The sequence below is a fragment of the Ornithorhynchus anatinus genome, chromosome X1 (assembly GCF_004115215.2).
Source record: "Ornithorhynchus anatinus isolate Pmale09 chromosome X1, mOrnAna1.pri.v4, whole genome shotgun sequence".
In the NCBI taxonomy this organism is placed as follows: Eukaryota; Metazoa; Chordata; class Mammalia; order Monotremata; family Ornithorhynchidae; genus Ornithorhynchus; species Ornithorhynchus anatinus.
The window spans coordinates 66,036,943-66,064,800 of NC_041749.1; the positions used below are offsets into that span (position 1 = coordinate 66,036,943).

Below are 27,858 nucleotides of genomic sequence, written 5' to 3' on the forward strand. Positions count from 1 at the left end.
ACGTATTTTCCAGGACATAGGGTGAATAGAGTCCATAAAATTTTAACCCTTTGCTACTTTAGTTTTTGTCTTCCCTGGGTAATCTTTCCTTTTAATGTTCCAACTCCCAATGCGGTATTTAAAGTGTAAAGATGAAAGAAAAAGCAACGAGAGCTTCATTAAAGATGATCATGATCATTTGTCTCTGATGGCTTTAAGCCATGTAGATATTCATATACCAATTTAGAATTAATTCAGAAACATTTCTGGCATCTCTCATGTTGTTGCCAATTGGCATAAATTGCTCCTAAATCAGATTTTTCAATACTGCCTTTCATGTTCAGAATTTGTACTAAATGATATTTGTTAAAATGTATTCATTTCCATTATTTACTTTCTCTCTGTGCTTTTTCCATTTTTAAATGTTTGTTTCTGATATTTTCTTCCTGGCAGGCTTATTTTCTTTATATCCACCTTCTTTAGCTCCTCCCAGAAAAATTTTGCTTCCGGAAGACCCAAAGATCTGGGCTCAGGGCAGAATTCGGGCCATTAGAATCAGATGGAGTAGATTGTTTTGCTTTCATTAAGACCTTTCTAACTGTTCTTCCAGAAAAAGACCACAAAATTTGGTCTTTTGCAGCATATCCTTAATTTCCAATTTGAATTTTTTTATTATTATTAAGGCTTAGGATGGCCATTGATATGATCTTATCCACTGCCAGAAATCCCATCAATGACAATCGAATGTAGAAACATGTTTCCCCAAAGTGAGTTCTGATTGCTTCAAACTGCCACCGAAGCACTGGCTTCAAGAACTCTTGATTGTTTGAAGCTATGGTAACAAGATACACAGATATATTTTTCTTGACGTACTTGTATCCAGAAAAATTAAGAGTAATAGATAATAGTAGTAACATTTATTGGTCTAGTGTACAGTACTAGGCTCTCGGGAAATACAGAATAGTGGAGTGATATGTTCCCTGCCCACGAAAAGCTTTCACTCTAATGAGGAAGGCAAAGTAGAGAGAGGGAACAACAGTGGCTGACTATCAGGCTGACCTCTAGGCATGCTTTTTAGTAACATTACCTGGGATGTCACGTATCTCCAGAAAAATTCTGTCAAGTGGCCTGGAATAATTGGAGTTCACCCGAATCGCTGGGCAGGGGTTATCCAGCCCTGAGCTGCACATATAGGTGAGGAGTCTAATTGATGCAGTGGAACCAGGAAAATGCAAAGAGGAAAGTAAATCCAATCCAGCAAGCAGAGCACTAAGCAAGAAACATGATATGGTGACATGCATGAACAAGTAAAAACCTGTGGTGCTGTTCTCCCAGAACTCATCATTAACTCCCTACAAGATTTATCAATCAATCGGTCAATCAATCAGTGGTATTTATTGAGCACTTACTATGTGCAAAACACTGTACTAAGTACTCATGGTAGACAGGGAACATGTCTACCAACTCTGGTATATTGTACTCTCCCAAGCATTTAGTATAGTGCTTTGCACACCATAAGTGCTCAATAAGTACGATTGATTGCTTGATTGATTGAGATTACAATACACAGAGTTGGTAGACATGATTCCAGAGCACTAGGAGTTTACAGTCTGCAAGGCAACTGTAATTTACAGATAGGGTAAATAGTAGATTATCAGGATGAGTACCTAAGTGCAGAGACTAGGGTGAGCATTAAAGTGCAAAGTACAAAGGTGATGCAGAGGGGAGGGCGGGAGGGAAATTAGTGCTTAGTCAGGAAAAGTGCTGTGATTTTTAGGAGGATTTTGAAGTTGAGGAAAGTAGTGGACTGTTAGATATGAAGTGGGAGGGAGTTCCAAGCCAGAGACGGATGTGGTTGGTGGCAGGATAGACAAGGTCGAGGTCCAAAGAGTAAGTTAGTGTTGGAGGAGCAAAGTATGCAGATTATGTGTTGTAGATCAGCAAGATAAAATAGGAAGGAGAGAACTGATTGAGTGCCTTAAAGCTGATGGCAAGGAGTTTCTGGGTGATATGAAGTTGGATGGACAAACTCTGGAAGTTTTTGAGGAATGGGGAGACATGGCCTGAAAATTTTTTTCAGAAAAATGATCCAGGCAGCAGAGAGAAGTATGGACTAGAGAAGCACATTGCAAAAATTCTTGAGTCCTGCACTCCATTTAACTGATCTACTGATCTTGAAGATACCTATCTCAGGGTAAACCTGAACTCGTGAACTTAAGTTTCAAATCATTTTGGAAGTATTGTAAAATGGATGATCCTATGTAAAATGTTATACTATACCTAGGGGGCAGGGAAAAGAAGAAAGGTTTAGTTTTTAATGTTGTTGGGTATTAGGATCAAACTATAGATAAAACTATTTATGACTACCTGTAGTCGCTCTGCAAGCACAGTGGCATACTAAATTTCTGAGATATCTTTCAATATTATAGCCTGAACATATCTATCATTTCTTATGGTTTTCCTTTAACTAGAAACACTTTTCAAACATACTTTACTATCCCAATACTTATTATTCATCAAAACTTTTAAAACACTAGTAGATAGGAAGCAGTGTATTGAATTGTGTTCATCTACGTTCCAAGGTCAGGTGGTTTTAACAGAAAGACAACATACACACAATCTGTTACATGAGGCAAAATATGCAATGCGGAAAGTCAGGCTGGATAAACTTTTAGTATAGTGAATGTGGAAATTTTGGGATTACCTCATAGAAAACTGGAGTAAACAACATCTACATCTTGATAGAGTAAGAAAATATGAGTAATCTATTGGTTTATTCACAGGACTATTATGAAGAAAGTAACAATGGATTGAAGAAAAACTCAAACCTAAAACCAACAGAAAATAACTATGAAAAATAAGTAGGGCAGCCATTTACTCACAATTCAAGAACTAAGTGGAGTTTAGAAGTTGGTCTAGCTTCTGGAGAATTTAGGCCAGGAAATTATTACAGTGTGTGCAGGACTGATATATTCCTTGCAGTCTCATACTAATTCAGTTTGCTCCAGGGTCTATTTGCACCAAGTAAGGAGAATCTCAGGTAGTCATTTGGGTGAAAATTTAAGTGGGTCAAGTAAGACATCTGTTGGAGACACAAGTAAATGCTTTACACTGTATCCTCAGGGTAGTGAGGCCTTTTGAGCAAAATGCCCACTTTGTCATTTTTCCCCAAGTGATTTCTTTAATTATATTCCCTGAGCACTCATAGTCCAAATCTGAAAGGTCTGAGCAAAGAGTGGGAAGCAAAGTATTTCATAAAAAGTACTCAAGAGGAATAATGGGAGTCTGTGAAGAAGCAACAGGATTGGTAAGGATCATAAGATCCCATTTAGAGAATATTCCATTTGGACACTAATTCAGAAGCTAGTACTTGTGATATAAGTTTAAACTCTCAATTTTCTCTGAATGGTTCAATGAATCAGTAGTATTCATTGAGACCCTACTTTGTGAAAAGCACTGTACTAACTTTTTGGGAGAGTACAGTAGAAAAGCAGTGTAATCCAGTGGAAAGAGCATGGGTCTGGAAGTCAGAAGACCTGGGTTCTAAAAATTCCAATTATGCCAGTTCCCTGCTGTGAGACCTTGGGCAAAGAATTTTTCAGCTGCCAAGTTTCCTCATCTGTAAAATGAGGATTCAATACCTGTTCTCCCCCCACCTTCTTAGACTGTGAGTCCCAAGTGGGAAAGGGACTGTGTCTGACCTGATTATCTTGTATCTACCCCACTGCTTAGCAGAGTGCTTACCATATTATAAGAGTTTAACAAATACCATTAGTTTTATTATTACAGGACATAATCCCTACTCTTAAGGATATTACAATCTAGCTAGGATAAAGACACAAAACCAATTACTGATTGATCAATCAATCAAATTTATTGAGCATTCATTCATACAATATAACAGAGTTGGTAGACATATTCTCTGCCCACAACCCCTTCTAGACTGTAAGCCCATTGTTGGGTAGGAATTGTCTCTATCTGTTGCCAAATTGTACTTTCCAAGCGCTTAGTACAGTGCTGTGCACACAGTAAGCACTCAATAAATATGATTGAATGAATGAATGAATGAACCAGCTTACAGTCTAGAGGATAGAAGATGAAAACAGAAAAATGGATAGGTGGGTGAGTAAGTGTTTAAATAGACTATGTCATTTGAAATGTCATTGTAAGTAATGAGGTTGTGAGGGCATAAGTGAAGAAAAGGTAGTTGGGAAAATATAATCTGGGGAGAAAAAATGATCAGGGAAGGCCTACTGCAAGCAATGGGATTTTCGAAAGACTTGAAAGTTAGGGAAAAGTGTGATCTGGCAGATTTGAAGAGCGAAGGGGAGGACTCTAAGTTAGGGAGAAGAATCTGAGCACAAGGTCAGAGGTGAAATAAAAAAGAATGAGACACAATGATTATGAGCCTTTGCCTCCTGTATGCTCCTTTCCATTGCTTAGTACAGAGCTCTGCACAAAGACAGCTCTTATTAGTACTAGTACTGCTGCACAATAATAATTTTAAAAAACTATGTTATTTAAATGCTTAATATGTGCCAATCACTGTACGAAGCACTAATGTCAATATAAGATAAACAGGTCAGACATAGTCCCTGTTCCACATGGAGCTCACAGCCTAAATAGGAGGGGAAATGAGGACCCAATGGTCCTCATTTCAGAGATGAGAAAACAGACACAGAGAGGTTAAGTGACTTGCCTGAAGTCACACAGCAGGCAAGTGACAAAGCCAGTTCCTCTGACTCCCAGGCCCATGCTGTTTCCACTAGGCCATGCTGAACAGACAGTTTGATCTGGTCAGAACAATGGTCAGAACTTTCTGTTTGATGAAAAAGGAATGGGAAACTACCAAATATTTTTTGAGGAGTGAGTAGGGAGATGTGCAGAATGATGTTTTAGAAAAATGATCTAAACAGCAGTGTGAAATATGGCAGGAGAGAAGAGAAGCTGGAGACTGAGAGACTAGTGAGGCAGCGAATACAGCAGTCTAGTTGAGATATGACAAGTGCCTAAACCATGGTGTTCACCATTTTGATGGCAAGGAAGGGATGGATCTGGGAAATATTAAGGAGGAAATATTGTGGCAGAGTTTACAATCCAGCTGGGACACAGACACAAAATCCATTACAGAGAGAAAGGATAGAGTGGAAAGATACATATGTGGATGACTAAGTGCTTAAATGAAGTATGTAAGTCAATATGAACTGAAGCTATGGGGGTTATGAGTGCATAAGTGAGGAGGAGTTGCAAAAGTGCTGAAGTTGTAATTGGGAGGCTATGACTTGGGGAAAGAAAAATAATCAGGGAAAGCCTCCAGGAGGAGGTGGAATTTCAGAAGGGCTTAGAAGATGACAGATTTAAAAGCTAAGGTGAAAGATTTAAAGGAGAGAATTCCAGGCAGGACTAAAGACATGAGCAAGGAGACAGAGGTGGGATAAATGATAAGGAGGCACAGGAACAGATTAGCTTAAGATGACTGAAGATTGTGAGCTAGGATAAAGTGGGAGGAGAGAGTGGCTAAATAGGAGGGAGAGAGCTTATGGAGTGCCAAACACCAATGGTTAGAAATTTCTGCCTGATTCAAAGAGGAATGGATAGCCATTGAAGGTTTCTGAAGAGTGAGGAATATGAAGAATGATATTTTAGAATGATATTTTAGAGAAGCAGCATGGCTCAGTGGAAAGAGCCCGGGCTTGGGAGTCAGAGGTCATGGGTTCAAATCCCGGCTCCACCACTTGTCAGCTGTGTGACTGTGGGCAAGTCACTTAACTTTTTCTGTGCCTCAGTTACCTCTTCTGTAAAATGGGGATTAAGACTGTGAGCCCCACGTGGGACAACCTGATTCCCCTCTGTCTACCCCAGCGCTTAGAACAGTGCTCTGCATATAGTAAGCGCTTAACAAATACCAACATTGTTATTATTTAGAAAAATAATCCAGGCAGCAGAGTGAAGTACAGCCTGAAGAGTAGAGAGACTGGAGGTACGGAGACCAGTGGGGAGGTTGACAAAGTAATTTAATCGGGATAAGACAAATGATAAGACAAATGATGCCCCTTCCCTCCTCCCCTCCTTAACTTCTATCTTTAATGGCTTCTTCCCCTCTGCCTTCAAACATGCCTATGTCACCCCCATCCTAAAAAAACCCTCTCTCGACCCCACTTCCCCTTCCAGTTATCGCCCTATCTCCCTACTACCCTTCCTTTCCAAGTTCCTAGAACGAGTCGTCTACACTCGCTGCATAGAGTTCCTTAACTCCAATTCTCTCCTGGACCCCCTCCAATCTGGCTTCCGTCCCCTCAACTCTACCGAGACTGCTCTCTCAAAGATCACCCATGACCTCCTTCTTGCCAAATCCAATGGCTCCTACTCTATCCTAATCCTCCTTGACCTCTCAGCTGCCTTTGACACTGTAAACCATCCCCTTCTCCTCCACACCTTATCTCACCTTGGCTTCACGAACTCCGTCCTCTCCTGGTTCTCCTCTTATCTTTCTGGCCATTCATTCTCAGTCTCCTTCGCAGGCTTCTCCTCCCCCTCCCATGCTCTAACTGTTGGAGTTCCTCAAGGGTCAGTTCTTGGCCCTCTTCTGTTCTCCATCTACACTCACTCCCTTGGTGAACTCATTAGCTCTCACGGCTTCAACTATCATCTCTAAGCAGATGACACACAAATCTACATTTCTGCCCCGTCCTCTCCTCCTCCCTTCAGGCTCGTATCTCCTCCTGCCTCCAGGACATCTCTACCTGGATGTCTGCCCGCCACCTAAAACTCAACATGTCCAAAACTGAGCTCCTTATCTTCCGTCCCAAGCCCTGTCCTCTTCCTGACTTCCCTGTCACTGTGAATGGTACCACCATCCTTCCCATCTCTCAAGCCCGCAACCTTGGTGTCATCCTTGACTCAGCTGTCTTTCACCCCACACATCCAATCCATCACCAGTGCCTGCTGGTCTCACCTTTACAATATCGCCAAGATCCACCCTTTCCTCTCCATCCAAATGGCTATCTTACTGGTACAGGCTCTCATAATATCCCGGCTGGATTATTGTGTCAGCCTTCTCTCTGATCTCCCTTCCTCCTGTTTCTCCCCGCTCCAGTCTATTCTTCATTCCGCTGCCCAGCTCATCTTCCTGCAGAAACGCTCTGGGCATGTCGCTCCCCTTCGTAAAAACCTCCAGTGGTTGCCTATCAACCTCCGCACGAAACAAAAACTTCTCACTCTAGGCTTCAAGGCTCTCCATCACCTTGCCCCCTCCTACCTTTCCTCCCTTCTCTCTTTCTACTGCCCACCCCGTACGCTCCGCTCCCCTGCCGCCCACCTCCTCACCGTCCCCCGTTCTCGCCTATCCCGCCGTCGACCCCTGGCCCACATCCTCCCGCTGTCTTGGAATGCCCTCCCTCCTCACCTCCGCCAAACTAATTCTCTTCCCCTCTTCAAAGCCCTACTGAGAGCTCACCTCCTTCAAGAGGCCTTCCCAGACTGAGCTTCCCCTTTTCCCTCTGCTGCCTTTCTGCCCCCCGTTCTCCTCCCCTCTGCTAAGCCTCTCTTTTCCCCCCCTTTCCCTCTGCTCCTCCCCCTCTCCCTTCCCCTCCCCTCAGCACTGTGCTCGTCCGCTCATTTGTATATATTTTTATTACCCTATTTATTTTGTTAATGAGATGCACATCCCCTTGATTCTATTTATTGCTATTGTTTTTGTCTGTCTCCCCCGGTTAGACTGTAAGCCCGTCAATGGGCAGGGATTGTCTCTCTCTGTTCCCAAATTGTACATTCCAAGTGCTTAGTACAGTGCTCTGCACATAGTAAGCGCTCAATAAATACTAGTGAATGAATGAATGAATGACAAGCCAGAGTAGTGGTCATTGAAGGGAGATGGGGGTTCGGCTCTGGGAAACACTGTGGAAGAAAAACCTCACAAGATCTATCAACAGACTGAAAGTGAGAATTTAAAGAGCAAGATTGCAGAGGAGGTGAGTGGTTGGGGCTAGCAAGATCAGTTTAGGAGTCATCTGCATAGAGGTGAAATAACATGGTCTAGTGGAAGAGGACAGACTTGGGAGTCGGAGGATCTGTGTTCTAATCCTGGCTCAAACAATTACTTAACCTCTCTGTGCCCTAATTTCCTCATCTGTAAAATGGGGCTTAAACCCCTGTTATCCCTCCTACTTAAACTGTGAGCCCTGTATGGGACAAGGACTGTGTCTGTTCCAGTGCTTAGTACAGTGGTTGGCACATAGTAAGCACTTAATGCTATCATTGTTATTACTGTTATTTTTTTTAGGTGGTAGCTGGAGGCATGGGTGTGGATGAGCTCCCCAAGGTAGTGAGTGTAATGTAAGAAAAGATGGGTATCTAGAACAGAGCTTTGAAGGACACCCACAGTTTAAGGGTGAGAGGTGGAATAAGGCAGCTTAGAGACAAATTTTTCCATACAAATATTAAAACTCGCACCAATAGTGGACCTGCCTTTCTTCTGCCCTTCCAAATTGTGGCACGCTCAAACTACAACAGTGGCTCTCCCCTGGGTCCACTAACCCAAGGCTGCCTTCCTAGGCAAATAGATTCACCAACCAGGTCCGAGATCCACCTCCCAGTTTCAATTCCTATATCTCTTATTTTACACACTTCCTCTCATGTAATGTAAATAATCAAGAGTTGACTACTTCATTGTACTTCTGCTTTGTCTCAGCCTCTAAAGCATGCATTATACCTCTAGGTGAAGAAAACAATCTTTCTAGGCATCTAACCCTTCAGTCAGATACCACATAGTGCTTTGATGGGACGTAAAAGGAAAGTGCTCTCTCTAGGCTGAGCTCCTTTGTCTGTTCTATCCTCTGTGGAGCTAATTTATGAATGTTTTAGTATGCTCTCAGTGGTGTTCTTATTTGCTATGCAAAGAAGGCCTTAATTGAAAATATGTTTATCAATACATCTCACACTATATTATTTTGCACACACCTAACCATTATCTTTTTGCTAAAGCCTATAATTTATCTGATGAAAATGAACAGTGAACAACAGCCTTAAAAATCTGATTAAAGCGAAATGATAATGAGATGTAGGCATTTATTTTGGACTAGAATGCAAGACCTAAAAATGAATTGGGAGACCCTATGGGTAACTGGATTTTTTTTCTTCCTTATTTTTGGTTTGTTTGAAATAGAACTTGGCTGGTGGCACTTTCCATATTGCTTCGAGTTAATACCACCTACTGTTAAATTCTGTCTTGAGCCTAGCAATTGCATCACCTTCCAGGATTGGCACACAGTTTCTAGATTACACAGCCTTACAAAACCAGGTCAGAGGGACCACAATTGTGTGAATTAAACACCAAATGCCCCTAAGGGCAATAGATTATTTTACTATTCAGCTATTTGAACTTGGTATCTGATGTTAAGGAAAGTTAAATTTGCACTAGATAAGGATTACATTTATTCAAAGGAAAACCACAGTTTTGTGGAAGAGTTGCCCCACTATCTAAATTTGTCCTTCACATATTAAACTACCTCAGTAATTCCGGTTAAAAGTGCACTTTGGCCTGAATGAGTTGATACTTCAGACCGTTAAAATCCCATCTATCTGAAATATTGGGGTAGATTAATACAAAGTGATTTTTTGAATCCTACACTTTGATTTGTGAGCATAAGCAATGGTGTGAAAATAACAATCCCAGTCCTTTTCTCCATGTTTCTCATTTCACTGTATTAGCCAGGAAAATTCTGCCATCTTCTCCTAGACAAATATTGATGTCCCTCATGTTTCATATTTTCTTGGAAATACTACTTAAGATTATAGCCTCTGAGGAAATTCTTCCCCCAAATTAATTGCCCCATCTTCTCCTGGTCCAAAGCTATAGTTCTTGAATCGCTGCTTGATTCTGTCACAACTTTGAGTCTGTCTGTTACAAGCTGAACATGTGTATTTGTCTTTTCAACTCTAGTTGAGCAAGGGAAAAATGCCTCTCTAATAAAGCTTCTTAAGTATCACTAATCTTGCTCACTTCTCCATAAATAAATCTACTCTGATAAAAATAGTGTATCTGAAAACGCAGTAACTTATTGGTTTTGATGTGTTCTCAAATTTGTATGCTTTTCCCAAATGGCACCCAATTACGCACCATTTGGAAATGTGCTCTTTGGCAGAAGAAGAGATACAGGATTTCCAAACTCTGTGCATATTTCCCTATGGAACAGCCAAAATGAACTTCTGTTGACCTCTCTGACTTAGAAAAGTCAAGAATCTGTCCCAAACTTTGATTAAATTAGCATAATCTTTTCACTTTTTCCTCTCTAAACAATTGAAATTGCCAGGTACCTGAATATTGTCTCGTTTTGTTTTATTTATTATTTCTGTCTGTCCACCTGGTGTTTTCCAGAGTCCCAATTACCCAAACTCATATTTTAGTACTTTATTTTCATATGTTCTTGTTTCTGCTTTTTGCACCTTTCTCTTTTTTCTGTACCTATTCACCTGAAAGTTTGCTAAAGAGTGGGTAAGTATGCTAAAACTATCTATTTCCAAATACCAATATTTTCACATTATTTGTATCAGATGGATACAAAAATTATCTAATAAATGTCAAGGAGCTGGCATCTAACATTTTCTATTGAAATCACTTTCTCTCTTTCTTCCCAACGTATGCCTGGCATTTATAGCAAATTTTTATTTGTGTTTTTTTCCATGTTATCATTTAAAAGTAGCATTGTAGAAATAAGAGAAAATTGAACACAAAGTCAATTTCTGTAAATGTTTAACATTTTAATAGAAAGTGTTTAATAGAAGCAGCATGGCCAAGAGGAAAGAGCATGGGCCTCGGAGTCAGAGAACCTGGGTTCTAATCCCGGCTTTACCATTTGTCTGCTGTGTGACCTTGGACAAGTCACATAACTTCTCTGTGCCTCAGTTACCTCATCAGGAAAATGCAAATTAAATCTTACTCCCTCCTTCTTAGGTTGTAAGCCCCAACCTAATTATTTTGTATCAACCCCAGCACTAAATACAATGCCTGGGACATAATAAACGTTTTAACAAATACGATTAAAAAAAAAACTTCAGTGTGAAGTTAGTGGAGATAAATGACCATGCAGTATGTTTTCTTGGCCCAAGAACAAGCATTCTGTCCCAATCCTGAGTTACTATGGTGGCAAAATATTGGATAACTATAATTCCAAATATGAAACAATAAGATTGCAGACCATTAAAGATCTCGGAACACCATGTTTGCTTTGTTCAAATTCATTAGGAGAAATTCAATAGTATCTAGTCCCCCTCTCTCCACCTCCTACCAGTGAGTTCATAAAGTCATTTCTCAATCCTTCCTCCAAATTCTTATGGAATAAAATTATGTAACTTTCAAGCCATTGCAATACTGGACACTTAAGTCATTCACACTCTTTATGGGTGTGCGTATGTATGTATCTATTTTGAAACTGGTCATCCAGAAGGTGAGAAAGAACTTGACTAATAGTTTTTAAAGTATTTTGGATCATTCTCAGTTAGTCCTGGAGTTTCTCTGTGGTTCAATTACCTCATCTGGAAAATGGGAATTAAGGCTGTGAACTCCTTGTGGGACATGGACTATGTCCAACCTGATTATTTTATACCTACCCCAGTGCTTCTTGGAACAGTGCCTGGCACATACTAAGTGCTTAACAAATACCATTAAAACTTATTATGACTACCTCAGTTGATTTGTTTATTGTGCAAGTTTTCCCAAAAGAATTGATTATTACAATGTTATCACTTACCAAACATGCTAATACTCTCTTTGTATTTTTTAGCATCAGTATCATTCAAAAATTGATGAACTAATTGAAGAAACTGTTAAAGAAATGATAACACTCTTGGTGGCAAAGGTAACCTTTAGTTTCAGGTGAAATGTTTCATTGTGAATATCACTTTTTGTTTCTCCATTATTCATTAAAATGTAACACATTAAAAAGTTGAGCTGACTAGTTGTGTTTTCTCAGAAAAGAAGATTGTACATCACCAAATACATCAGCTCAGAATGCTTTTTCTGATGATCATGAATTGTGTGAAGATAAATTGATGAAATGACATATGTTAACTTAATAGAAATGTGTTCCCAAACATGCTCAGTTATACAGAAATGTTTTTAGCTCTGACAAAGTTATGTTTCAGATAATAAAAGTTAAGTGTTAATAAGGCATTCTGCCACCACAAAAAAACCCTTTCCTTCTATTTCCAAATTCAGTGAGAGTCATAATACAACATGAAAGTCACTTACAGCTATTTCAGTCATCCTCATGAATTATAGAATTTAAGCTAAGTGATGCTGAAAGATAAGGCATCTATATTTACCAGTGCTAAACTTCTGCTTTCTTAAATTACTGATAAAATGCAAATATAAAAATAGATTGAAATAAATGGAGTGCAAATGTGGAACATAAAAACTGCACTGTGGTTTTCATTAAAAACCAGAATATTTACTATTATACTATAATATTTTGTCATTTGTATTTCTGCAACACTTTATATTTGCAATCACATAATAATGAAGAGAAAACCGGATAAGTCAAATATTTGCATGTATATACAACATAATCCTCTCCCAGATGGCTAGAATTAAATCATAGAATGCAAAAAATGAATCTGTGGCTCATTCCCTACCTATACATTTTTTTTCACAGTTAGTTCTTGATCACTTGTAGGCCACTTAGGTTTCAGATCATTGGATTCAACTTTTTTTTCTTCTTTCCTAGTTTGTCACGATCCTGGAAGGAGTACTGGCAAAATTATCCAGATATGATGAAGGAACTTTGTTTTCTTCTTTTCTATCATTTACTGTAAGTAAATGTCTCTTTCTCCCTAATTGATCTCTTCCCCTTTTTTATACTGCATTATAAATATTAAATTTTACAGGTGGCTAACCTATTTTTATTAACACATGCTTGAAGAACTTAGACCAGCCAGAAAAGGTAAACCTTTGTAAATATAATAGGAATGATGCTTGCTCACTATCTAGGGCCCTAGATTAATATCTTCAAGAATTCCAAGAACCTTACTTGAATTGCCTCCAGAAGTCATATACTTCATCCCTTTTCCTCCAAAATGACTGCACTTAAACCACCCCAGATAAGTGTGGGTTTATCCTGCGAGGAAGGAGATTCTTCACGGGGTACACGACAGGGGTGGGAACTGCCTAAACTGCTTTTGATTGGATTACGAATGTCCGGGTCGCCCCGTGTGATCTCCCTTGACTAAATTGAAGGGATTAATTTACGGCACGGTTTTGAGCCACCTTTGTTTTTATCGGTCCCTCCTCCCCATTTCCATTGTCCCTGCTGCTGGCGGGGTTTGGAGCTGGGACCTTCCTGCCTTTATTAAAGACGGAAAGACGGAGAGAATGTTTCAGAAAAATCCAAATCAGTATCCTTCCCCGTCCCAAACCCCTCCTGTCCCTGTTATAGGAGGGCTTTGGAGACGGGGCTGCTGCTTCTCCGTACCCGCAGCAAACCTGGTTCTTTGGGGCGCAAAGACGCGGAGGGGACAGAGAAGTGGCGGAAAAGGGGCCGGGATGGGTAGAAGCCAAACTCAACAGGGCCAGGGAGTTTTTGGTTTGGTTTTTTTTTTGTTGTTTTTTTTTTATTTATTTATTTTTAAAGTTTTTTTAAAAAAAAATGCCCGCCGCCGCCTTTCCCCGGCCACATATCTACAGATAGGGCAGCCCCAGCACCCAGCCTCAGGGATCAATTCCAGGTTCACCCACCGTTCATTTTCGGCAGAAATCCCCCGATAATCCTGGGTTCCTCGCCCCCCACCCTACAAGCTTCATTGAAAGTCTCACCTCCCTCTTCCCTGACTCCTCCTCCTGCTTGCCAGATCGGACGATCTAGTAATTCAAACCGAGACAGATTGTCCCCCAAGACATTTAGAAACGCAACCTGATATATCATCTTGAAGGATTTCGCCTGAATAACGTACCATAGCGAAAAATGCGCCGTCCTGTAGTGGAAGCAGTGAAGATCTGCGTTCTTTCTTTTTCTGGAAAATAATATCAGCTTGCCCTGCAGGTTTCTCTTCTTCAGTCTAATATTGAATTCCTTCTACATTTCCACAAAATTCCTATTCAATAATAATGGTGATGATGATGATGATATTCGTATAGCACTAAATTGCTTTCCCTTCAGATCTGACAAATATGACTCTCCCCTTCTTCAAAATCATACTAAAATCATACCTCCTGCAAGAGGCCTTCCCTAACTAATCCCTCATTTCCCTACCTTATTTGCAATTCCCTCTGCACTGCCTATGCTTTTGAGTGCATACTCCTTAAGGACTTTTATACTCACCCTGTGAGTTAGGGAGTAATATTCCCTCCCTTTACAGAAGCATGGACAGATTAAGTAACTTGACCAAAATCACCCCACATGCCAATAACAGAACTGGATGGCCACTGATGGCCCTTGCAAATACTTGGGCAGAGGGGTGCATATGACATCCTATGTGTTACACCTGACACACATTGTAATGTAATGACATCAAATGCACCACTTGAGTGTATTACACCCAGAGATACCTGAACCTATCAAGTTTCTTTCTTGGTCTCCCTTTTGCCTTTCTTGCCCATCAGTTAAGCTTGCACCTCAGCCTTTCAAACCCATATCTAGCTATAGTTTATTTTAATGTCTGTCTCCCCCTCTAGACTGTAAGCTCTTTGTGCCTACCAATTCTGTTGTTTTGTAGTAATGATGATGAGGATGATGATGATGATGCTAATGGTATTTGTTAAGCACTTACTGTGTACCAAGCACTACATTAAGTGCTTGGGTAAATACAAAATAATCACGGCCCACGTAGGGTGCATAGTCTGAGTAGGAGGGAGAGCAGGTATTGAATCCCCATTTTGCAGATGATAGACCTGAGGCACAGAGAAGTTAAGCAACTTGCCCAAGGTCACACAGCAGACAAGTATTCTGTACTCCTCCAAGCACTTAGTACAGTTCTGTGCATATGGCAAGTGCTCAATATCATTGATTGATTAAGATAAGAATACCAGACATGAAGACTAGACAGGGGTAGATAGCTAGAAAACATATTCCCTGGTATGAAACCAGTTACTGGGCATCCTAAGTAGAGCTGGCTTTAAAACCCATGTCTATATGTTCCATTAGACCATGCTGCCTTATTAATTTATAAAGAAAATATGTCACTAGAACATACATTTTTTCATATAGTATGTCATAGTTTAAACCTGTACATTCCATCCTTTCATAATATAAATCAAATTTCCGTGGCTTTTTGCCACCTTTGACAATAAAAATTGTTCTTCCTTACATTGATTGTAGGATCTTGACATTCCAATTGGGTCTGACTTAAAATCCTGATAACATTTAGAATCAATCAATCAATCAGTGGTATGTATTGAGCATTTACTGTGTGTGGAGCACTGTACTAAGCACTTGGAAGAGTACAGGACAATACAGTTGATAGATACAAATAGAAGAAATGGCAGAGGATTAAGATATGTACCTAAGTGCTGTGGAACAGAGGGTGGAGTGAGTATAAAAGTCCTTAAGGAATATGCACCCAAAAGCATAGGCAATGCAGAGGGAATTGAGAATAAGGTAGGGAAATGAGGGATTAGTCAGGGAAGGCCTCTTGGAGGAGGTATGATTTTAGTAGGATTTTGAAGAAGGGGAGAGTCATATTTGTCAGATATGAAGGGGAAGGGAGTTCCAGCTCTGAGGGAGGATGTGGTGAGACAAATGAGAGATGAGATTGAGGTACTGTGAAAAGGTTGGTGTTAGAGGAATGAAAATGTTAACTTGGAGGTATTAGCGGGACATCCAAGTAGAGATGTCTTGAAGGCAGGAGGAAATGCAAGACTGCAGAGAAAGAGAGAGGTCAGGACTGGAGAGGTAGATTTGGAAATCATCCATGTGAAGATGGTAGTTGAAGCCATGGGAGTGGATGGAGATGAGGAATAGAAGAGATCCATAACTAAGCCTTGAACCCCATAGTTAGGGGTTAGGAAGCAGAGGAGGATCTTGCGAAAGTCACTGAGAAGGAGCAGCCAGAGAGATAGGAGAACCATGAGAGGATAGTGTCAGTGAAGCCAAGGTTAAATAGTGTTTCCAGGAGATCCATAATGTCAAAGGCAGCTGAGAGGTTGAGAAGGATAAGCATGAAGTAGAGGCCATTGGATTTGGCAAGAAAGAGGTCACTAGTTCAATTAATCAATCAATCAATTGTGTTTTTGACTGTCTACCATGTGCAAAGCACTGTATTAAGCTCTTGGGAGAGTACAGTGTAGCAAAGTTGGTAGACATTTTCCCGGCCCATAATGAGTTACCTTAGAGAGGGCAGTTTCCATGGAGTGGAAAGGACAGAAGTCAAATTGGAGGGGGACAAGGAGAAAACTGGAGGAGACGATATGGAGGAAACTAGAGGGTACCATAAAGTCAAGGGAGAGTGTTTTTGGAATAGGAGGTACATGGGCAGGTACATCTCCTACCGCTGCACTACCTCCCCAGTCACCAACTCCCTCACCAACTCTGAAATCCCTCTCTCTGACCATAACCTTCTCACCTGCCTCATCTCTCACACTCCCTCCCCCTGCAAATCTTTGCTACTCCCCCACAGAGACCTCCGCTCTCTTGATCCCATCTGTCTTTCCAAAAGCATCTCTCCCCACCTTGCCCCCCGTCCTCACTTCCCATTCTCAATGATCAGGTCACCGCTCTCAATTCCACCCTCTCTACTCATCTCAACTCTCTCGCCCCCTTTTCCCTCCACCGCTCTCGCTCCACTAACCCACAGCCCTGGATCACCTCCTCTGTCCGCCTCCTACGCTCCTATGCTCGAGCTGCCGAGCACTGCTGGCGAAAGTCCAAGCACCAAGCCGACCTCATACATTTCAAATTTATCCTTTCCTGCCTTAACTCTGCCCTCTCCTCCGCCAGGCAAAACTTCTTCTCCTCCCTCATCGACACCCATGCCCGTCACCCCCGCCAATTGTTCCGGACCTTTAACTCTCTCCTTAGACCCCCTGTTCCTCCCCCTCCCCCATCTCTCACGCCCAATGATCTGGCCACCTACTTCATCACAAAAATCAACACAATCAGGTCTGAGCTCCTCAAAGTCACCCCTCCCCCTTTCCCCTCCCCCCGCCAACCCTCTCCTCTACTTTCCCATCCTTCCCTGCAGTATCCTGAGAGATCTCCTCCCTCCTCACAAGTGCCACCCCCTCCACCTGTGCCTCGGACCCCATTCCCGCTCACCTTATAGAAACCATCACCCCTGCCCTCCTCCCTTCCTTAACTTCTATCTTTAACCACTCAATCTCCAATGGCTCCTTCCCCTCTGCCTTCAAACATGCCCATGTCTCCCCCATCCTAAAAAAACCCTCTCTCGACCTATCGCCCTATCTCCCTACTACCCTTCCTTTCCAAAATCCTAGAACAAGTCGTCTACACTCGCTGCTTAGAATTCCTTAACTCCCATTCTCTCCTGGACCCCCTCCAATCTGGCTTCCGTCCCCTCCACTCTACCGAGACTGCTCTCTCTAAGGTCACCCATGACCTCCTTCTTGCCAAATCCAATGGCTCCTACTCCATTCTAATCCTCCTTGACTTCTCAGCTGCCTTTGACACTGTCGACCATCCCCTTCTCCTCCACACCTTATCTCACCTTGGCTTCACAAACTCCGTCCTCTCCTGGTTCTCCTCTTATCTCTCTGGCCGGTCATTCTCGGTCTCCTTCGCAGGCTTCTCCTCCCCCTCCCATCCTCTAACTGTTGGAGTTCCTCAAGGGTCAGTTCTTGGCCCTCTTCTGTTCTCCATTTATACTCACTCCCTTGGTGAACTCATTCACTCTCACGGCTTCAACTACCATCTCTACGCAGATGACACACAGATCTACATCTCTGCCCCTGTCCTCTCCCCCTCCCTTCAGGCTCGCATCTCCTCCTGCCTCCAGTACGTCTCCACCTGGATGTCTGTCCGCCACCTAAAACTCAACATGACCAAAACTGAGCTCCTCATCTTCCCTCCCAAGCCCAGTCCTCTCCCAGACTTCCCTATCACCGTGGATGGTACGACCATCCTTCCCGTCCCTCAGGCCCGCAACCTCGGTGTCATCTTTGACTCGTCTCTCTCGTTCACCCCACACATCCGATCCGTTACCAAGACCTGCCAATCTCACCTTTATAATATCGCCAAGATCCTCCCTTTCCTCTCCACCCAAACGGCTACCTTATTGCTACAGGCTCTCGTAATATCCCGGCTAGACTACTGTGTCAGCCTTCTGTCTGATCTCCCTTCTTCCTCTCTCGCCCCGCTCCAATCTATTCTTCACTACACCGCCCGGCTCATCTTCCTGCAGAAACGCTCTGGGCATGTCACTCCCCTTCTTAAAAACCTCCAGTGGTTGCCTATCAACCTCCGCACAAAACAAAAACTTCTCACTCTAGGCTTCAAGGCTCTCCGTCACCTTGCCCCTTTCTACCTCTCCTCCCTTCTCTCTTTCTACTGCCCACCCCGCACTCTCCACTCCTCTGCCACCCACCTCCTCACCATCCCTCGGTCTCGCCTATCCCGCCGTCGACCCCTGGGCCACGTCCTTCCGCGGTCCTGGAATGTCCTCCCTCCTCACCTCCGACAATCTAATTCTCTTCCCCTCTTCAAATCCCTACTTAAAGCTCACCTCCTCCAAGAGGCCTTCCCAGACTGAGCTCCCCCCTTTTCCCTCTGCTCCCTCTACTCCCCCTCACCTCTCCGCAGCTAAACCCTCTTCTCCCCCCTTTCCCTCTGCTCCTCCCCCTCTCCCATCCCATCCCCTCAGCACTGTACTCGTCCACTCAACTGTATATATCTTCATCACCCTATTTATTTTGTTTAATGAGATGTACATCACCCTGATTCTATTTATTTGCCATTGTTTTAATGAGATGTTCTTCCCCTTCACTCTATTTATTGCCATTGCTCTTGTCTGCCTGTCTCCCCCGATTAGACTGTAAGCCCGTCAAAGGGCAGGGACTGTCTCTATCTGTTGCCAATTTGTACATTCCAAGCGCTTAATACAGTGCTCTGTACATAGTAAGCGCTCAATAAATATTATTGAATGAATGAATGAATGGGCATGTTTGAAAGCAGTAGAATTGTCAGAAGCAGACATTGGTTTCCCTGATTTGGGACCTGAAATGGTCCATTGATTATTCAAATGGGTTCATTCTTTTGGAAATTTGGATAAAATCAAGTTTCGTTCTATTTAATTGAATAGGGAGAGGACAAATAAAATGGGAGCTTTCAGTGATGGGAAGGAAAGTGATTATAGTTTAATTCAGTTGTCCTGCTGATGCACAGGTAGGGAAATGAGTGCATGGACAGAGTAATACTGATTCTAGCAATGTTGTGGTCAGAGTAATTAAGGATAGATTTCCCATAAGGAGTTTGGGGAGAAAGAACTAAGGAAGGAAAGCAGCACTCCTTCCTGAGGCTCCCACTAATTACTCTTTCTAATCCTAGAATAGCTTCTTAAACCTCCTAACTTCTGCTTGTGTTCCATGTTTTGTTTCTTGCTCTAAAGAAAATGTATAGCCCCAAATTACATTTCTAATGTGCACTCCTTTTAGTTCTACCTGTGAGAATTGGAAACTGTTAACTTAAGACTGGATTCCCTTTGTACTATTGGGGCATTATTTCACTATTAGATCAGCTCAATACATCATTGTATTACCCTAAATTTGGAAAGCACAATATTAAAGTCAGTTTTTTGTTTGTTTGTTTTAATGGTATTTGTTAAGCACTTATGGTATACTATGCACTGTACCAGGTGCTGAGGTAGATATGAGATAATTAAGTTGGACACAGTCCCTGTACCACATAGGGCTCACAGTCTTAATCCCCATTTTACATATGAGGTAACTGAGACTCAGAGAAGTTGAGTGACTTACCCAAGGTCACACAGCAGACAAGTGGTGGAACTAGGATTAGAACCCAGGTTCTCTGACTCCCATGCTCATGCTCTTTTCACTAGATCATGCTGCCACCAGTTCAGGATGAATATACTAGGAGTGTAGGAAAAGGCATACTAATGTATACAAGCCCATTCAAGACAACAGTAGGGAATTGTCTTCAGGAGTTAGTCCTTTGAAAATGTTTCTTATGTTACCTTTTTTTAATCTTGCAGACATATAGGCATTAGATTTTCATATAAATCAAAGGAAAGGGTGAGAGAAATATTCTCACATTCAAGTAATCCAAATATGTCATTACCATACCAATGGACAACCCATGGACCCAGTGTGAGTTTGATGCCCATTTCTCAGAACAGTGGGACATGAAATAAAAATTTGATCTCAAGGGGTCTAAAAAGCAAAACATCATCATATTACTAGATTCCCTCAACAAGGAATGACCACCTTACAGTGTGCGATATGTGATCCAATTGGCAGTTGAGTGGAGCTTAGAGGTACTTCAACAATAAAAGAGAAGCAGCATGGTCTGGGGATAGAGGGTCTAGGAATCAGAAGGACTTGGGTTCTAATACTGCTCAGCCACTTGTCTGCTGGGTGACCTTGGGCAAGTCACTTAACCTCTTTCTGCCTCAGTTACCGCATCTGTAAAATGGGAATTAAGACAGTGTGCCCTGTGTGGGACAATGACTGTCTCCAACCCAATTTGCTTATATCCACACCAGTGCTTAATACAATGCCTGGCACATATTAAGTGCTTAACAAATGCCATTGTTATTATTATTATTATTAATAATAATTAAAATGTTTATTCTTGTATTCAGGGTATCAGGTGGGGCAGGAAATAGCCATTTGTCTATTGAGAAACTATGGAAAGAATAATGAATTGCTCCCAAAAGGTGAAGAGTTTCTCCCTTCAGGATTTCTAGGAAATATGTCAAATATTCACATGCCCATGAAATAAATCACCTTATAGGAATTTTAAATGGCCAAGAGTCCATAATGAAGAAAGCATAGTAGAAAAAGTCCTGTGTTTACTAAACTAAATCCCAATGGTTAGAACTGGTATTTTCAATATATTACATTACTAGGAAAGGTTGAAAAGGTCTGTCAGTTCCAGACTAAAGTATTTATAAAATGCACTAAGTAATCATATTATTAGAGAATACATTTTGTCATAGATAGGAAACAAGCTAAAATATAGGAAATAAAAGGCAGGGATAAACAGCTACTCTTCAGGATGGAGAAGTGTAAATAATGGGATCCTCCAAGGATCAGTGCTAGCATCAGTTTTATTATTATAAATAATCAGGAAAAGAGAGTATCTTAAAATCTCCAAGTTTGCAGATAACAATGGGTGTGGTAAAATGACATGTGGACAGGGATAAACTACAAGAAGACTTCAAAGGGTAATAAGTGACCAGAAAAGTGGCAGATAAGGTTTAGTGTGAGTAAATGCAAGGTAATGAATGCATCTAGGTAATGCATCTAGCTATCAGTCATGATTCAGGAAGGAAATTTTATAATTATTTCTAAATAATCCTTCAAATTATCAATCTAATGTCTGGAGGCAACCAAAAAAGGTCAGCAGAATTCAAGATAACATAAGAGAAAGTATGGAAAACAGAGATATAATTTTGCCATTTTAAAATGATTGTACATTCACTCCTAGCATACTGCATACAGTTCTGTCACTGTATCTTAGAAAGGACAAAATAGAGTTAGACTTCCCAGACTTCTGCTCTTTCTTATAGAAATTATGCTGCCTCCCATAAGAACATAACTTTATGTTTTTCTTATAAGAAAATAGCTTAGCTATTTCTGCAAGATGGTTTTCAGGCAAAAACGCCTACTCATATCCCTTTCTTCACGTGATGAAAAGATCACCAGGATTGTAAAATAAAAATTAAAAAAAACCCAAAGCTCTTCTTGAAGTGTTTTCCACAGAACCACTGTTGATGTTCCTCTTATCTTTTGATACTCCTCCCCACCATCCCCCAAGGAGTTGTGATTAAATAACAAAACATTTTCAGTCTCTGGACTCCTGACTCCAATATATTTCTAGCTCTTCCATGTCGGAGGAGTTACCATCAACTTTGCTATTGCATAGTGCACAGTATTACCACTCATCATCTTCTGATGAAAAATATAGAGGAAGAGGAAGCATTGTGAGTAAGAGGGGACAAAAAATATGGAAAGACTCTACAGAAAACTATATGTGTAATAACCAAACTGGGGAGATTTCAAAAGCAGTTTCCTTTGTCCATAAAAAGTCATGTCATTAGCATCTGAGGGCATGGAGATTAGGTCTCTTTAAATTTTTGGAGGATCACCCTGAGTGGAAAACATTGTTTACTTATCCACATTTGTTTTCCTTGATTGGAAGATATTCCTTTAGGATGTCTTCCTCTGTGGTATGACCTGGTGGTTTGACTTTTATGATGCCAACAGAAAAGGAATTGCTGGGATTTCATTTAAGATGTCATATCCCTTTTACCCATGGCAAATACAGACCATTTCCAACCTTCTTCAACTCCTTAAGACAAACAAAGGTTCTAGATCTTGGACCCTGCCTGAAATAGCCCCAGCCAAAACATTCAAGTGCACCTGAAAACTTTGATTTGTTATTTGGGAATTTGTTGAGCTAAGTAAAGTGTTTTCAGTAATGACCAGTGATTCCTCTAAAGGGCTACTATTCAAGTATATTATCTAATAAGAGAGCTGACCTGCAACACTCATGAGTTTCTGGGATTGCACATGCTTCAAGACTGTTGAGTTTGGACTGACGTAATAAGTTCTAATTTCCTACTAGGGTAAAAGAATGAATTGATCCTTGCTCCAGACTTCCTTGCTGTGCTAATATTGAGAGAGTTGGCATCCAAATGAAGTATAACCTGAATAAAATGACTAATAATAATAATAATGTTGGTATTTGTTAAGCACTTACTATGTGCCGAGCACTGTTCTAAGCGCTGGGTTAGACACAGGGGAATCAGGTTGTCCCACGTGGGGCTCACAGTCTTAATCCCCATTTTACAGATGAGGTAACTGAGGCACCGAGAAGTTAAGTGACTTGCCCAAAGTCACACAGCTGACAAGTGGCCGAGCTGGGATTCGAACCCATGACCTCTGACTCCAAAGCCCGTGCTCTTTCCACTGAGCCATGCCGCTTAGTGACCTACATACAGAATTCCAGACATTAGGGACACTGTTCATTTTAAGGGGAAGCTGTACCCACTTGCTCAGATTCCAAATTTGAGTAGAGAAGACTCCCTGGAAAAAGTAAACACAAATGTTAAACACAAGGCACAGGAGTGAAGATTCACTCTAAATTTCACTTAGCCTAAATAAGATATATAGTATTCTGGAAAAATAAATATATCAGGATAGAGGACTTTCATAAAAATGACCAAGTCTATACCACAAAGCATATGTATGCAGCTTCTACTCAAAGTAAATGCTGCCGTGATGCCTAGAGTCCTATATGTAAACCTTTTTGACACAAGAAACTTGGCATTGTGCTAAGTGCTGGGGTGTAATTTTGTGCCTTAAGATAAGGGCAAAAGTACAACATCTTCTTGGTCCTTGAAGAGCAAAACTTTATAATGAGTCAAACTTTCTTCTTCCTCACTTTCCTCCTGCCTTTTGGATAATTTTTTTTCATTTTTGCTTTGCAAAGATGAAATTGAAAATACTATTTTTTACTATTGCTAGAAGTACTGATTAGTAGGAAATAGCTTTCAGTATACCCTCAACCTTAGACTGCTTCTGTATGATATTTTCAGTGACAGTCAGTAGAACAAGACTGCCATCTTGGTAAAAAGATGGAAATGTTTGAGTAAATACACTTGTTCAAAAAAAGCTATTAGCTTGGAAAGGATTGATCATTTAAAATCAAGAAAAGTTTCTCTGATTTGTGTTTTCTCCATGGTATTTTTTTCTTGCTTTGTCATGGAAGTTCCTAGGGACCATTTGAATGATCTCAGTTAGGACCTTATTTTAACTGGTAGATGTTTGTCCAAGTGAAGTACAGAGTAGCAATACATTTTATGTGTAGTTAATTTAGATATATATAACAAGTATACACATCGAAATCATTATAGACTGCTCTGATTTTATTTTTGACTAATGCACCAAATGAAAAAAGTTGACTTGTATTGCTATATCCCTGTTAAGTGCTCTTAATTGGGTCCAATGTTTAAGCAAATAGTGTTTAAGCAAATGAACATTAAACAAATTATGCATAGAAAATGATGTAAGATGCAGTCACTTTTCTGAGATCCAAACAGTGGACCGAACCAAGGATAAATGCATTTTAAAATAGTGATAAAAATAACAAATACAGCTGTATGATCAAGTATACATGTAAATTTGTACCAATGATGAAAATATGCAGTGGGATAATTTTCTGTGAACATATATAAATACAATACTTCATTTTTTCAAAACATTGTCCTTAGTAGTAGCAGTAATAGTAGTAGTAACCGCAACAGCAGCAGCAGGAGTAATAGTAATACATGTAGTAGTAGTAGTAGATTTATTGAGTGTCCCCTTGATGCAGTGCTTTGGACTAAGTATAATAATAATAATAATAATGTTGGTATTTGTTAAGCGCTTACTATGTGCCGAGCACTGTTCTAAGCGCTGGGGTAGACATGGGGAATCAGGTTGTCCCACGTGGGGCTCACAGTCTTAATCCCCGTTTTACAGATGAGGGAACTGAGGCACAGAGAAGTTAAGTGACTTGCCCACAGTCACACAGCCGACAAGTGGCAGAGCTGGGATTCGAACTCATGAGCCCTGACTCCAAAGTCCGTGCTCTTTCCACTGAGCCACGCTGCTTCTCCACTTGGAAATTACAGAATAAAGAAACAACACATTTCCTGCCCACAAGGAGTTTACACTTTAGCAGGAGACACAAATATGAAAGTATTTACAACTGGAGTTGTCAAAAATATTTGAATATACATATTTGCATGAGTGCTGAAGATGGACATAAACGAATTCACAAGTGCTAGAGTTGGCTGATGGATTTGTATGGTTTAGGGTACTGGAAATTAATTGGGGAAGGCTTGCTGATGGTGTTTGTATTTTAGAAGGGCTTTGAATGAAGGGAGGGTAGAACAGTGCTTCACACAAAGTACGCACTTAACAAATACCATCATCATCATTTGGGGGGAATAAGGCACTGTGTGCTAACAGAACTGTTATTACTTAAGCTAAATAGATGTCATTATGTAACATTAGATTTACAAAGGTTTTAAGTCAAGTCAGTCAAAACAGTTCAAAGGAAGGAAAATGGAATTAATCAATGGATAGTATTTTTTGAATACCTACTGTGTGGAAAGCACTGTCCTAAGTGATTGGGAAGGTTCAGTAAGTTAAAAGACGATCCTGGCCTTAAAGAATGTGAAATCTAGGAAGACAAAACAAAATAAATTACAGATTGGAGGAAAAGATTGGAAAGATAGATATGTGGATGAGTAAGTACTTAAATAGTAAAGTTTATAAATCAGGTGGTTATAAGTGCAAACGTACAGAGGAAAAGAAAAACGAATCAAGGAAAGTCTCCTGGAGGAGGTGGGATTTCAGAAGGGCTTAGAATATAGGGAAAGCTGCAGTCTGATAGTTGAAAGGGAGAGAGAATTTCAGGCAGGACAAAAAGTTAGGGGTAGAAAATGAGAATGAAGCACAGTGAGTCAATTATTTTTAGAGGAATGAGGATTGTGATATGGGGTGATATGGGAGATAAAAAGCAGATAAGTAAAAGGAAGAGAGCTGATGGAGTTCCTTAAAGCCAATGGTCAGGAGTGATTGCTTCATGAAAAAGGAATGGGAAATTTTTGAGGCATTTGTGGGGAGGCGATTGTTTAGAAAAATTATCTAGGTAACAAATTGAAGTGTGGATAGGAGAGGAGAGCTGGGGGGGAGACAGACATCAATACAAATAAAAAGACATCAATACAAATAATAAAATTACAGATATATACATAAGTGTTGTGAGGCTTGAAGAGGGGGAAGAGCAAAGGGAACAAGTCAGGGTGATGCAGAAGGGTATGGAAGATGAAGAAAAGTGGGGCTTAATCTGGGAAGGCCTCTTGGAGGAGATGTGCCTTCAGTAAGGCTGTGAATTGGGGGAGAGTCATTGTCCAGCAGATTTGAGGAGGGAGGGTATTCCATTCCAGCAGGTACTTTTCTTTTTCCTGCTGAGGTGATGGAAGGCAGGTTGAACTAGAATCTCCTCAGTGGCCAAGAGAGGTTGTGCAGGTTCCCAGGGAGGCAGCATGGATGTCTGGTGGAGGGGAAGTCTAGGACACACAGCTGCAGCTTAAATCCCTGCAGTCCGGCATGTACTTAGCATGTTGGGACAGGGGTCCTGGATGGCATGGAGAGGAGGCAGCAGTTACTGGTAGCTTTGCTCAGCTATATGAATAGGTGGGAAGCAGTGGAAACTAAACTTTAGTGTGTAAAGAAGTTGAAGAAAGGAAAGTGGAAGAAGCGAGTGTATACAACATATTTGAAGAGATTTGACTAGAATTGGAACAGATGATGGAGTAGTAGCTTCAGAGTACAGTGGGATCTGGAGCAGTTATTTTCAGTATAGTAAAGAGCTGAGCATATTTGAAGATTGAGGGGCACAAGCCAGAAGAGGGTGAAAGTTGAAAATGGTAATTAGGGATGGAAGAAGAATTTTTAGAAGGATTTTTAGAAGACAGAGAAGATGGGATTAGAGGTACAGGCAGAGGGGATAGATTTTGAAAGACATCCTCTTGAAAGGTGGTAGGGAAGTATGAATGAGTAGGTGTGATGTGGTTGGACGTCGAAAGGTAAAGGGAGACTTGGGGGAACTCATGCCTAATTGTTTTGATTTGGTCAATAAAGTAGCAGATAATCTCATCAGGGGTAAAAGAAGGGTGGAGTAGGCACTGAGGACTTCAGGAAGGAAATGGATATCTGGAATAATTGGTGGAGGGAAGGGGTGTGGGATATAATGAGGGGTGAAAAGTAGTGTTGCTAAGCAGAAGAGAGGGCAGAGTTATTTGCAAGTGAAGGTGAATTTGGTGAGGCTGAAGTTGTCCAGATGCCTGGAATTTGGCACTCAGGGCACTGCAGCATTAGCACAGGAGTGGAATAAGCATATACTGTGGTGGTGATAATAATTGTGGCATTTATTAAATGCTTACTATGTGACAAGCACTGGGGTAGATGCAAGAGAATCAGGTCAGACACAGTCCCTGGTCCACACAGAGCTCATAGTCTAAGGTGAAGAGAGAACAGGTATTGAATCCCCAATGTATGGATGAGGAAACTGAGGCACATAGAAATTAAGTGACTTGCCCAGTGCCACACAGAAGGTAAGTGGTGGAACAGGCATTTGAACTCAGGTCCCCAGACTCCCAGTCCTGTGCTCTTTCCACTGGACAACACTGCTTCCAGGTGATTTAAGACTACAAATTGTGCTTAAGCCATGATAAACTGGTAAACCATGTAGCATTATTTAGAAGTAAGAGTAGGCTGAAAGTAACACTGGTATTAAAATCCACAAGTGATCATTATAAGAAGCCTGTTATAATAGGAGATAGCTGTACAAGCCACTTACCAACTGAAAATAAAAAGCTCTATCTGTTCTCCTAATACTACACTGTACCTTATATACTATTCTTCGGAATTTAAAACACACTATTACTTGGAGACACACTTTGGATGTGTGAATTAACTGTTAATGTAGATAGTGAGTCAACCTTTTCCTGTGAATTGATTGTCTGCAGTTCTCTATTTGCTGGCACGGATTTTATAAACATCCAATTTCCCCTCATCCAAGGTATTGCAGAGTCATCTAAAAAAGAACACTCCTTCAAAAATCAGTGCCCAATAACCCAGGTAATTTTCAAGGATCCAGAAGCAGTAATTTTTGATGTTTGGATATTCCAACGATACTTGGC

General features: G+C 41.0%; 1 protein-coding gene across 17 annotated transcripts in view; it reads left to right on the forward strand.

Annotated features, from left to right (window-relative positions):
* CADPS (calcium dependent secretion activator) overlaps positions 1-27,858 on the forward strand; it is a 495,043-nt gene that overhangs the window by 414,320 nt on the left and 52,865 nt on the right. For all 17 annotated transcript variants that reach the window (XM_029051421.2, XM_029051416.2, XM_029051412.2 and 14 more), the window contains 2 exons: positions 11,760-11,834; positions 12,702-12,785. In XM_029051421.2, the coding sequence (XP_028907254.1) occupies positions 11,760-11,834; positions 12,702-12,785 (159 nt within the window). The remainder of the gene's footprint in view (positions 1-11,759; positions 11,835-12,701; positions 12,786-27,858) is intronic.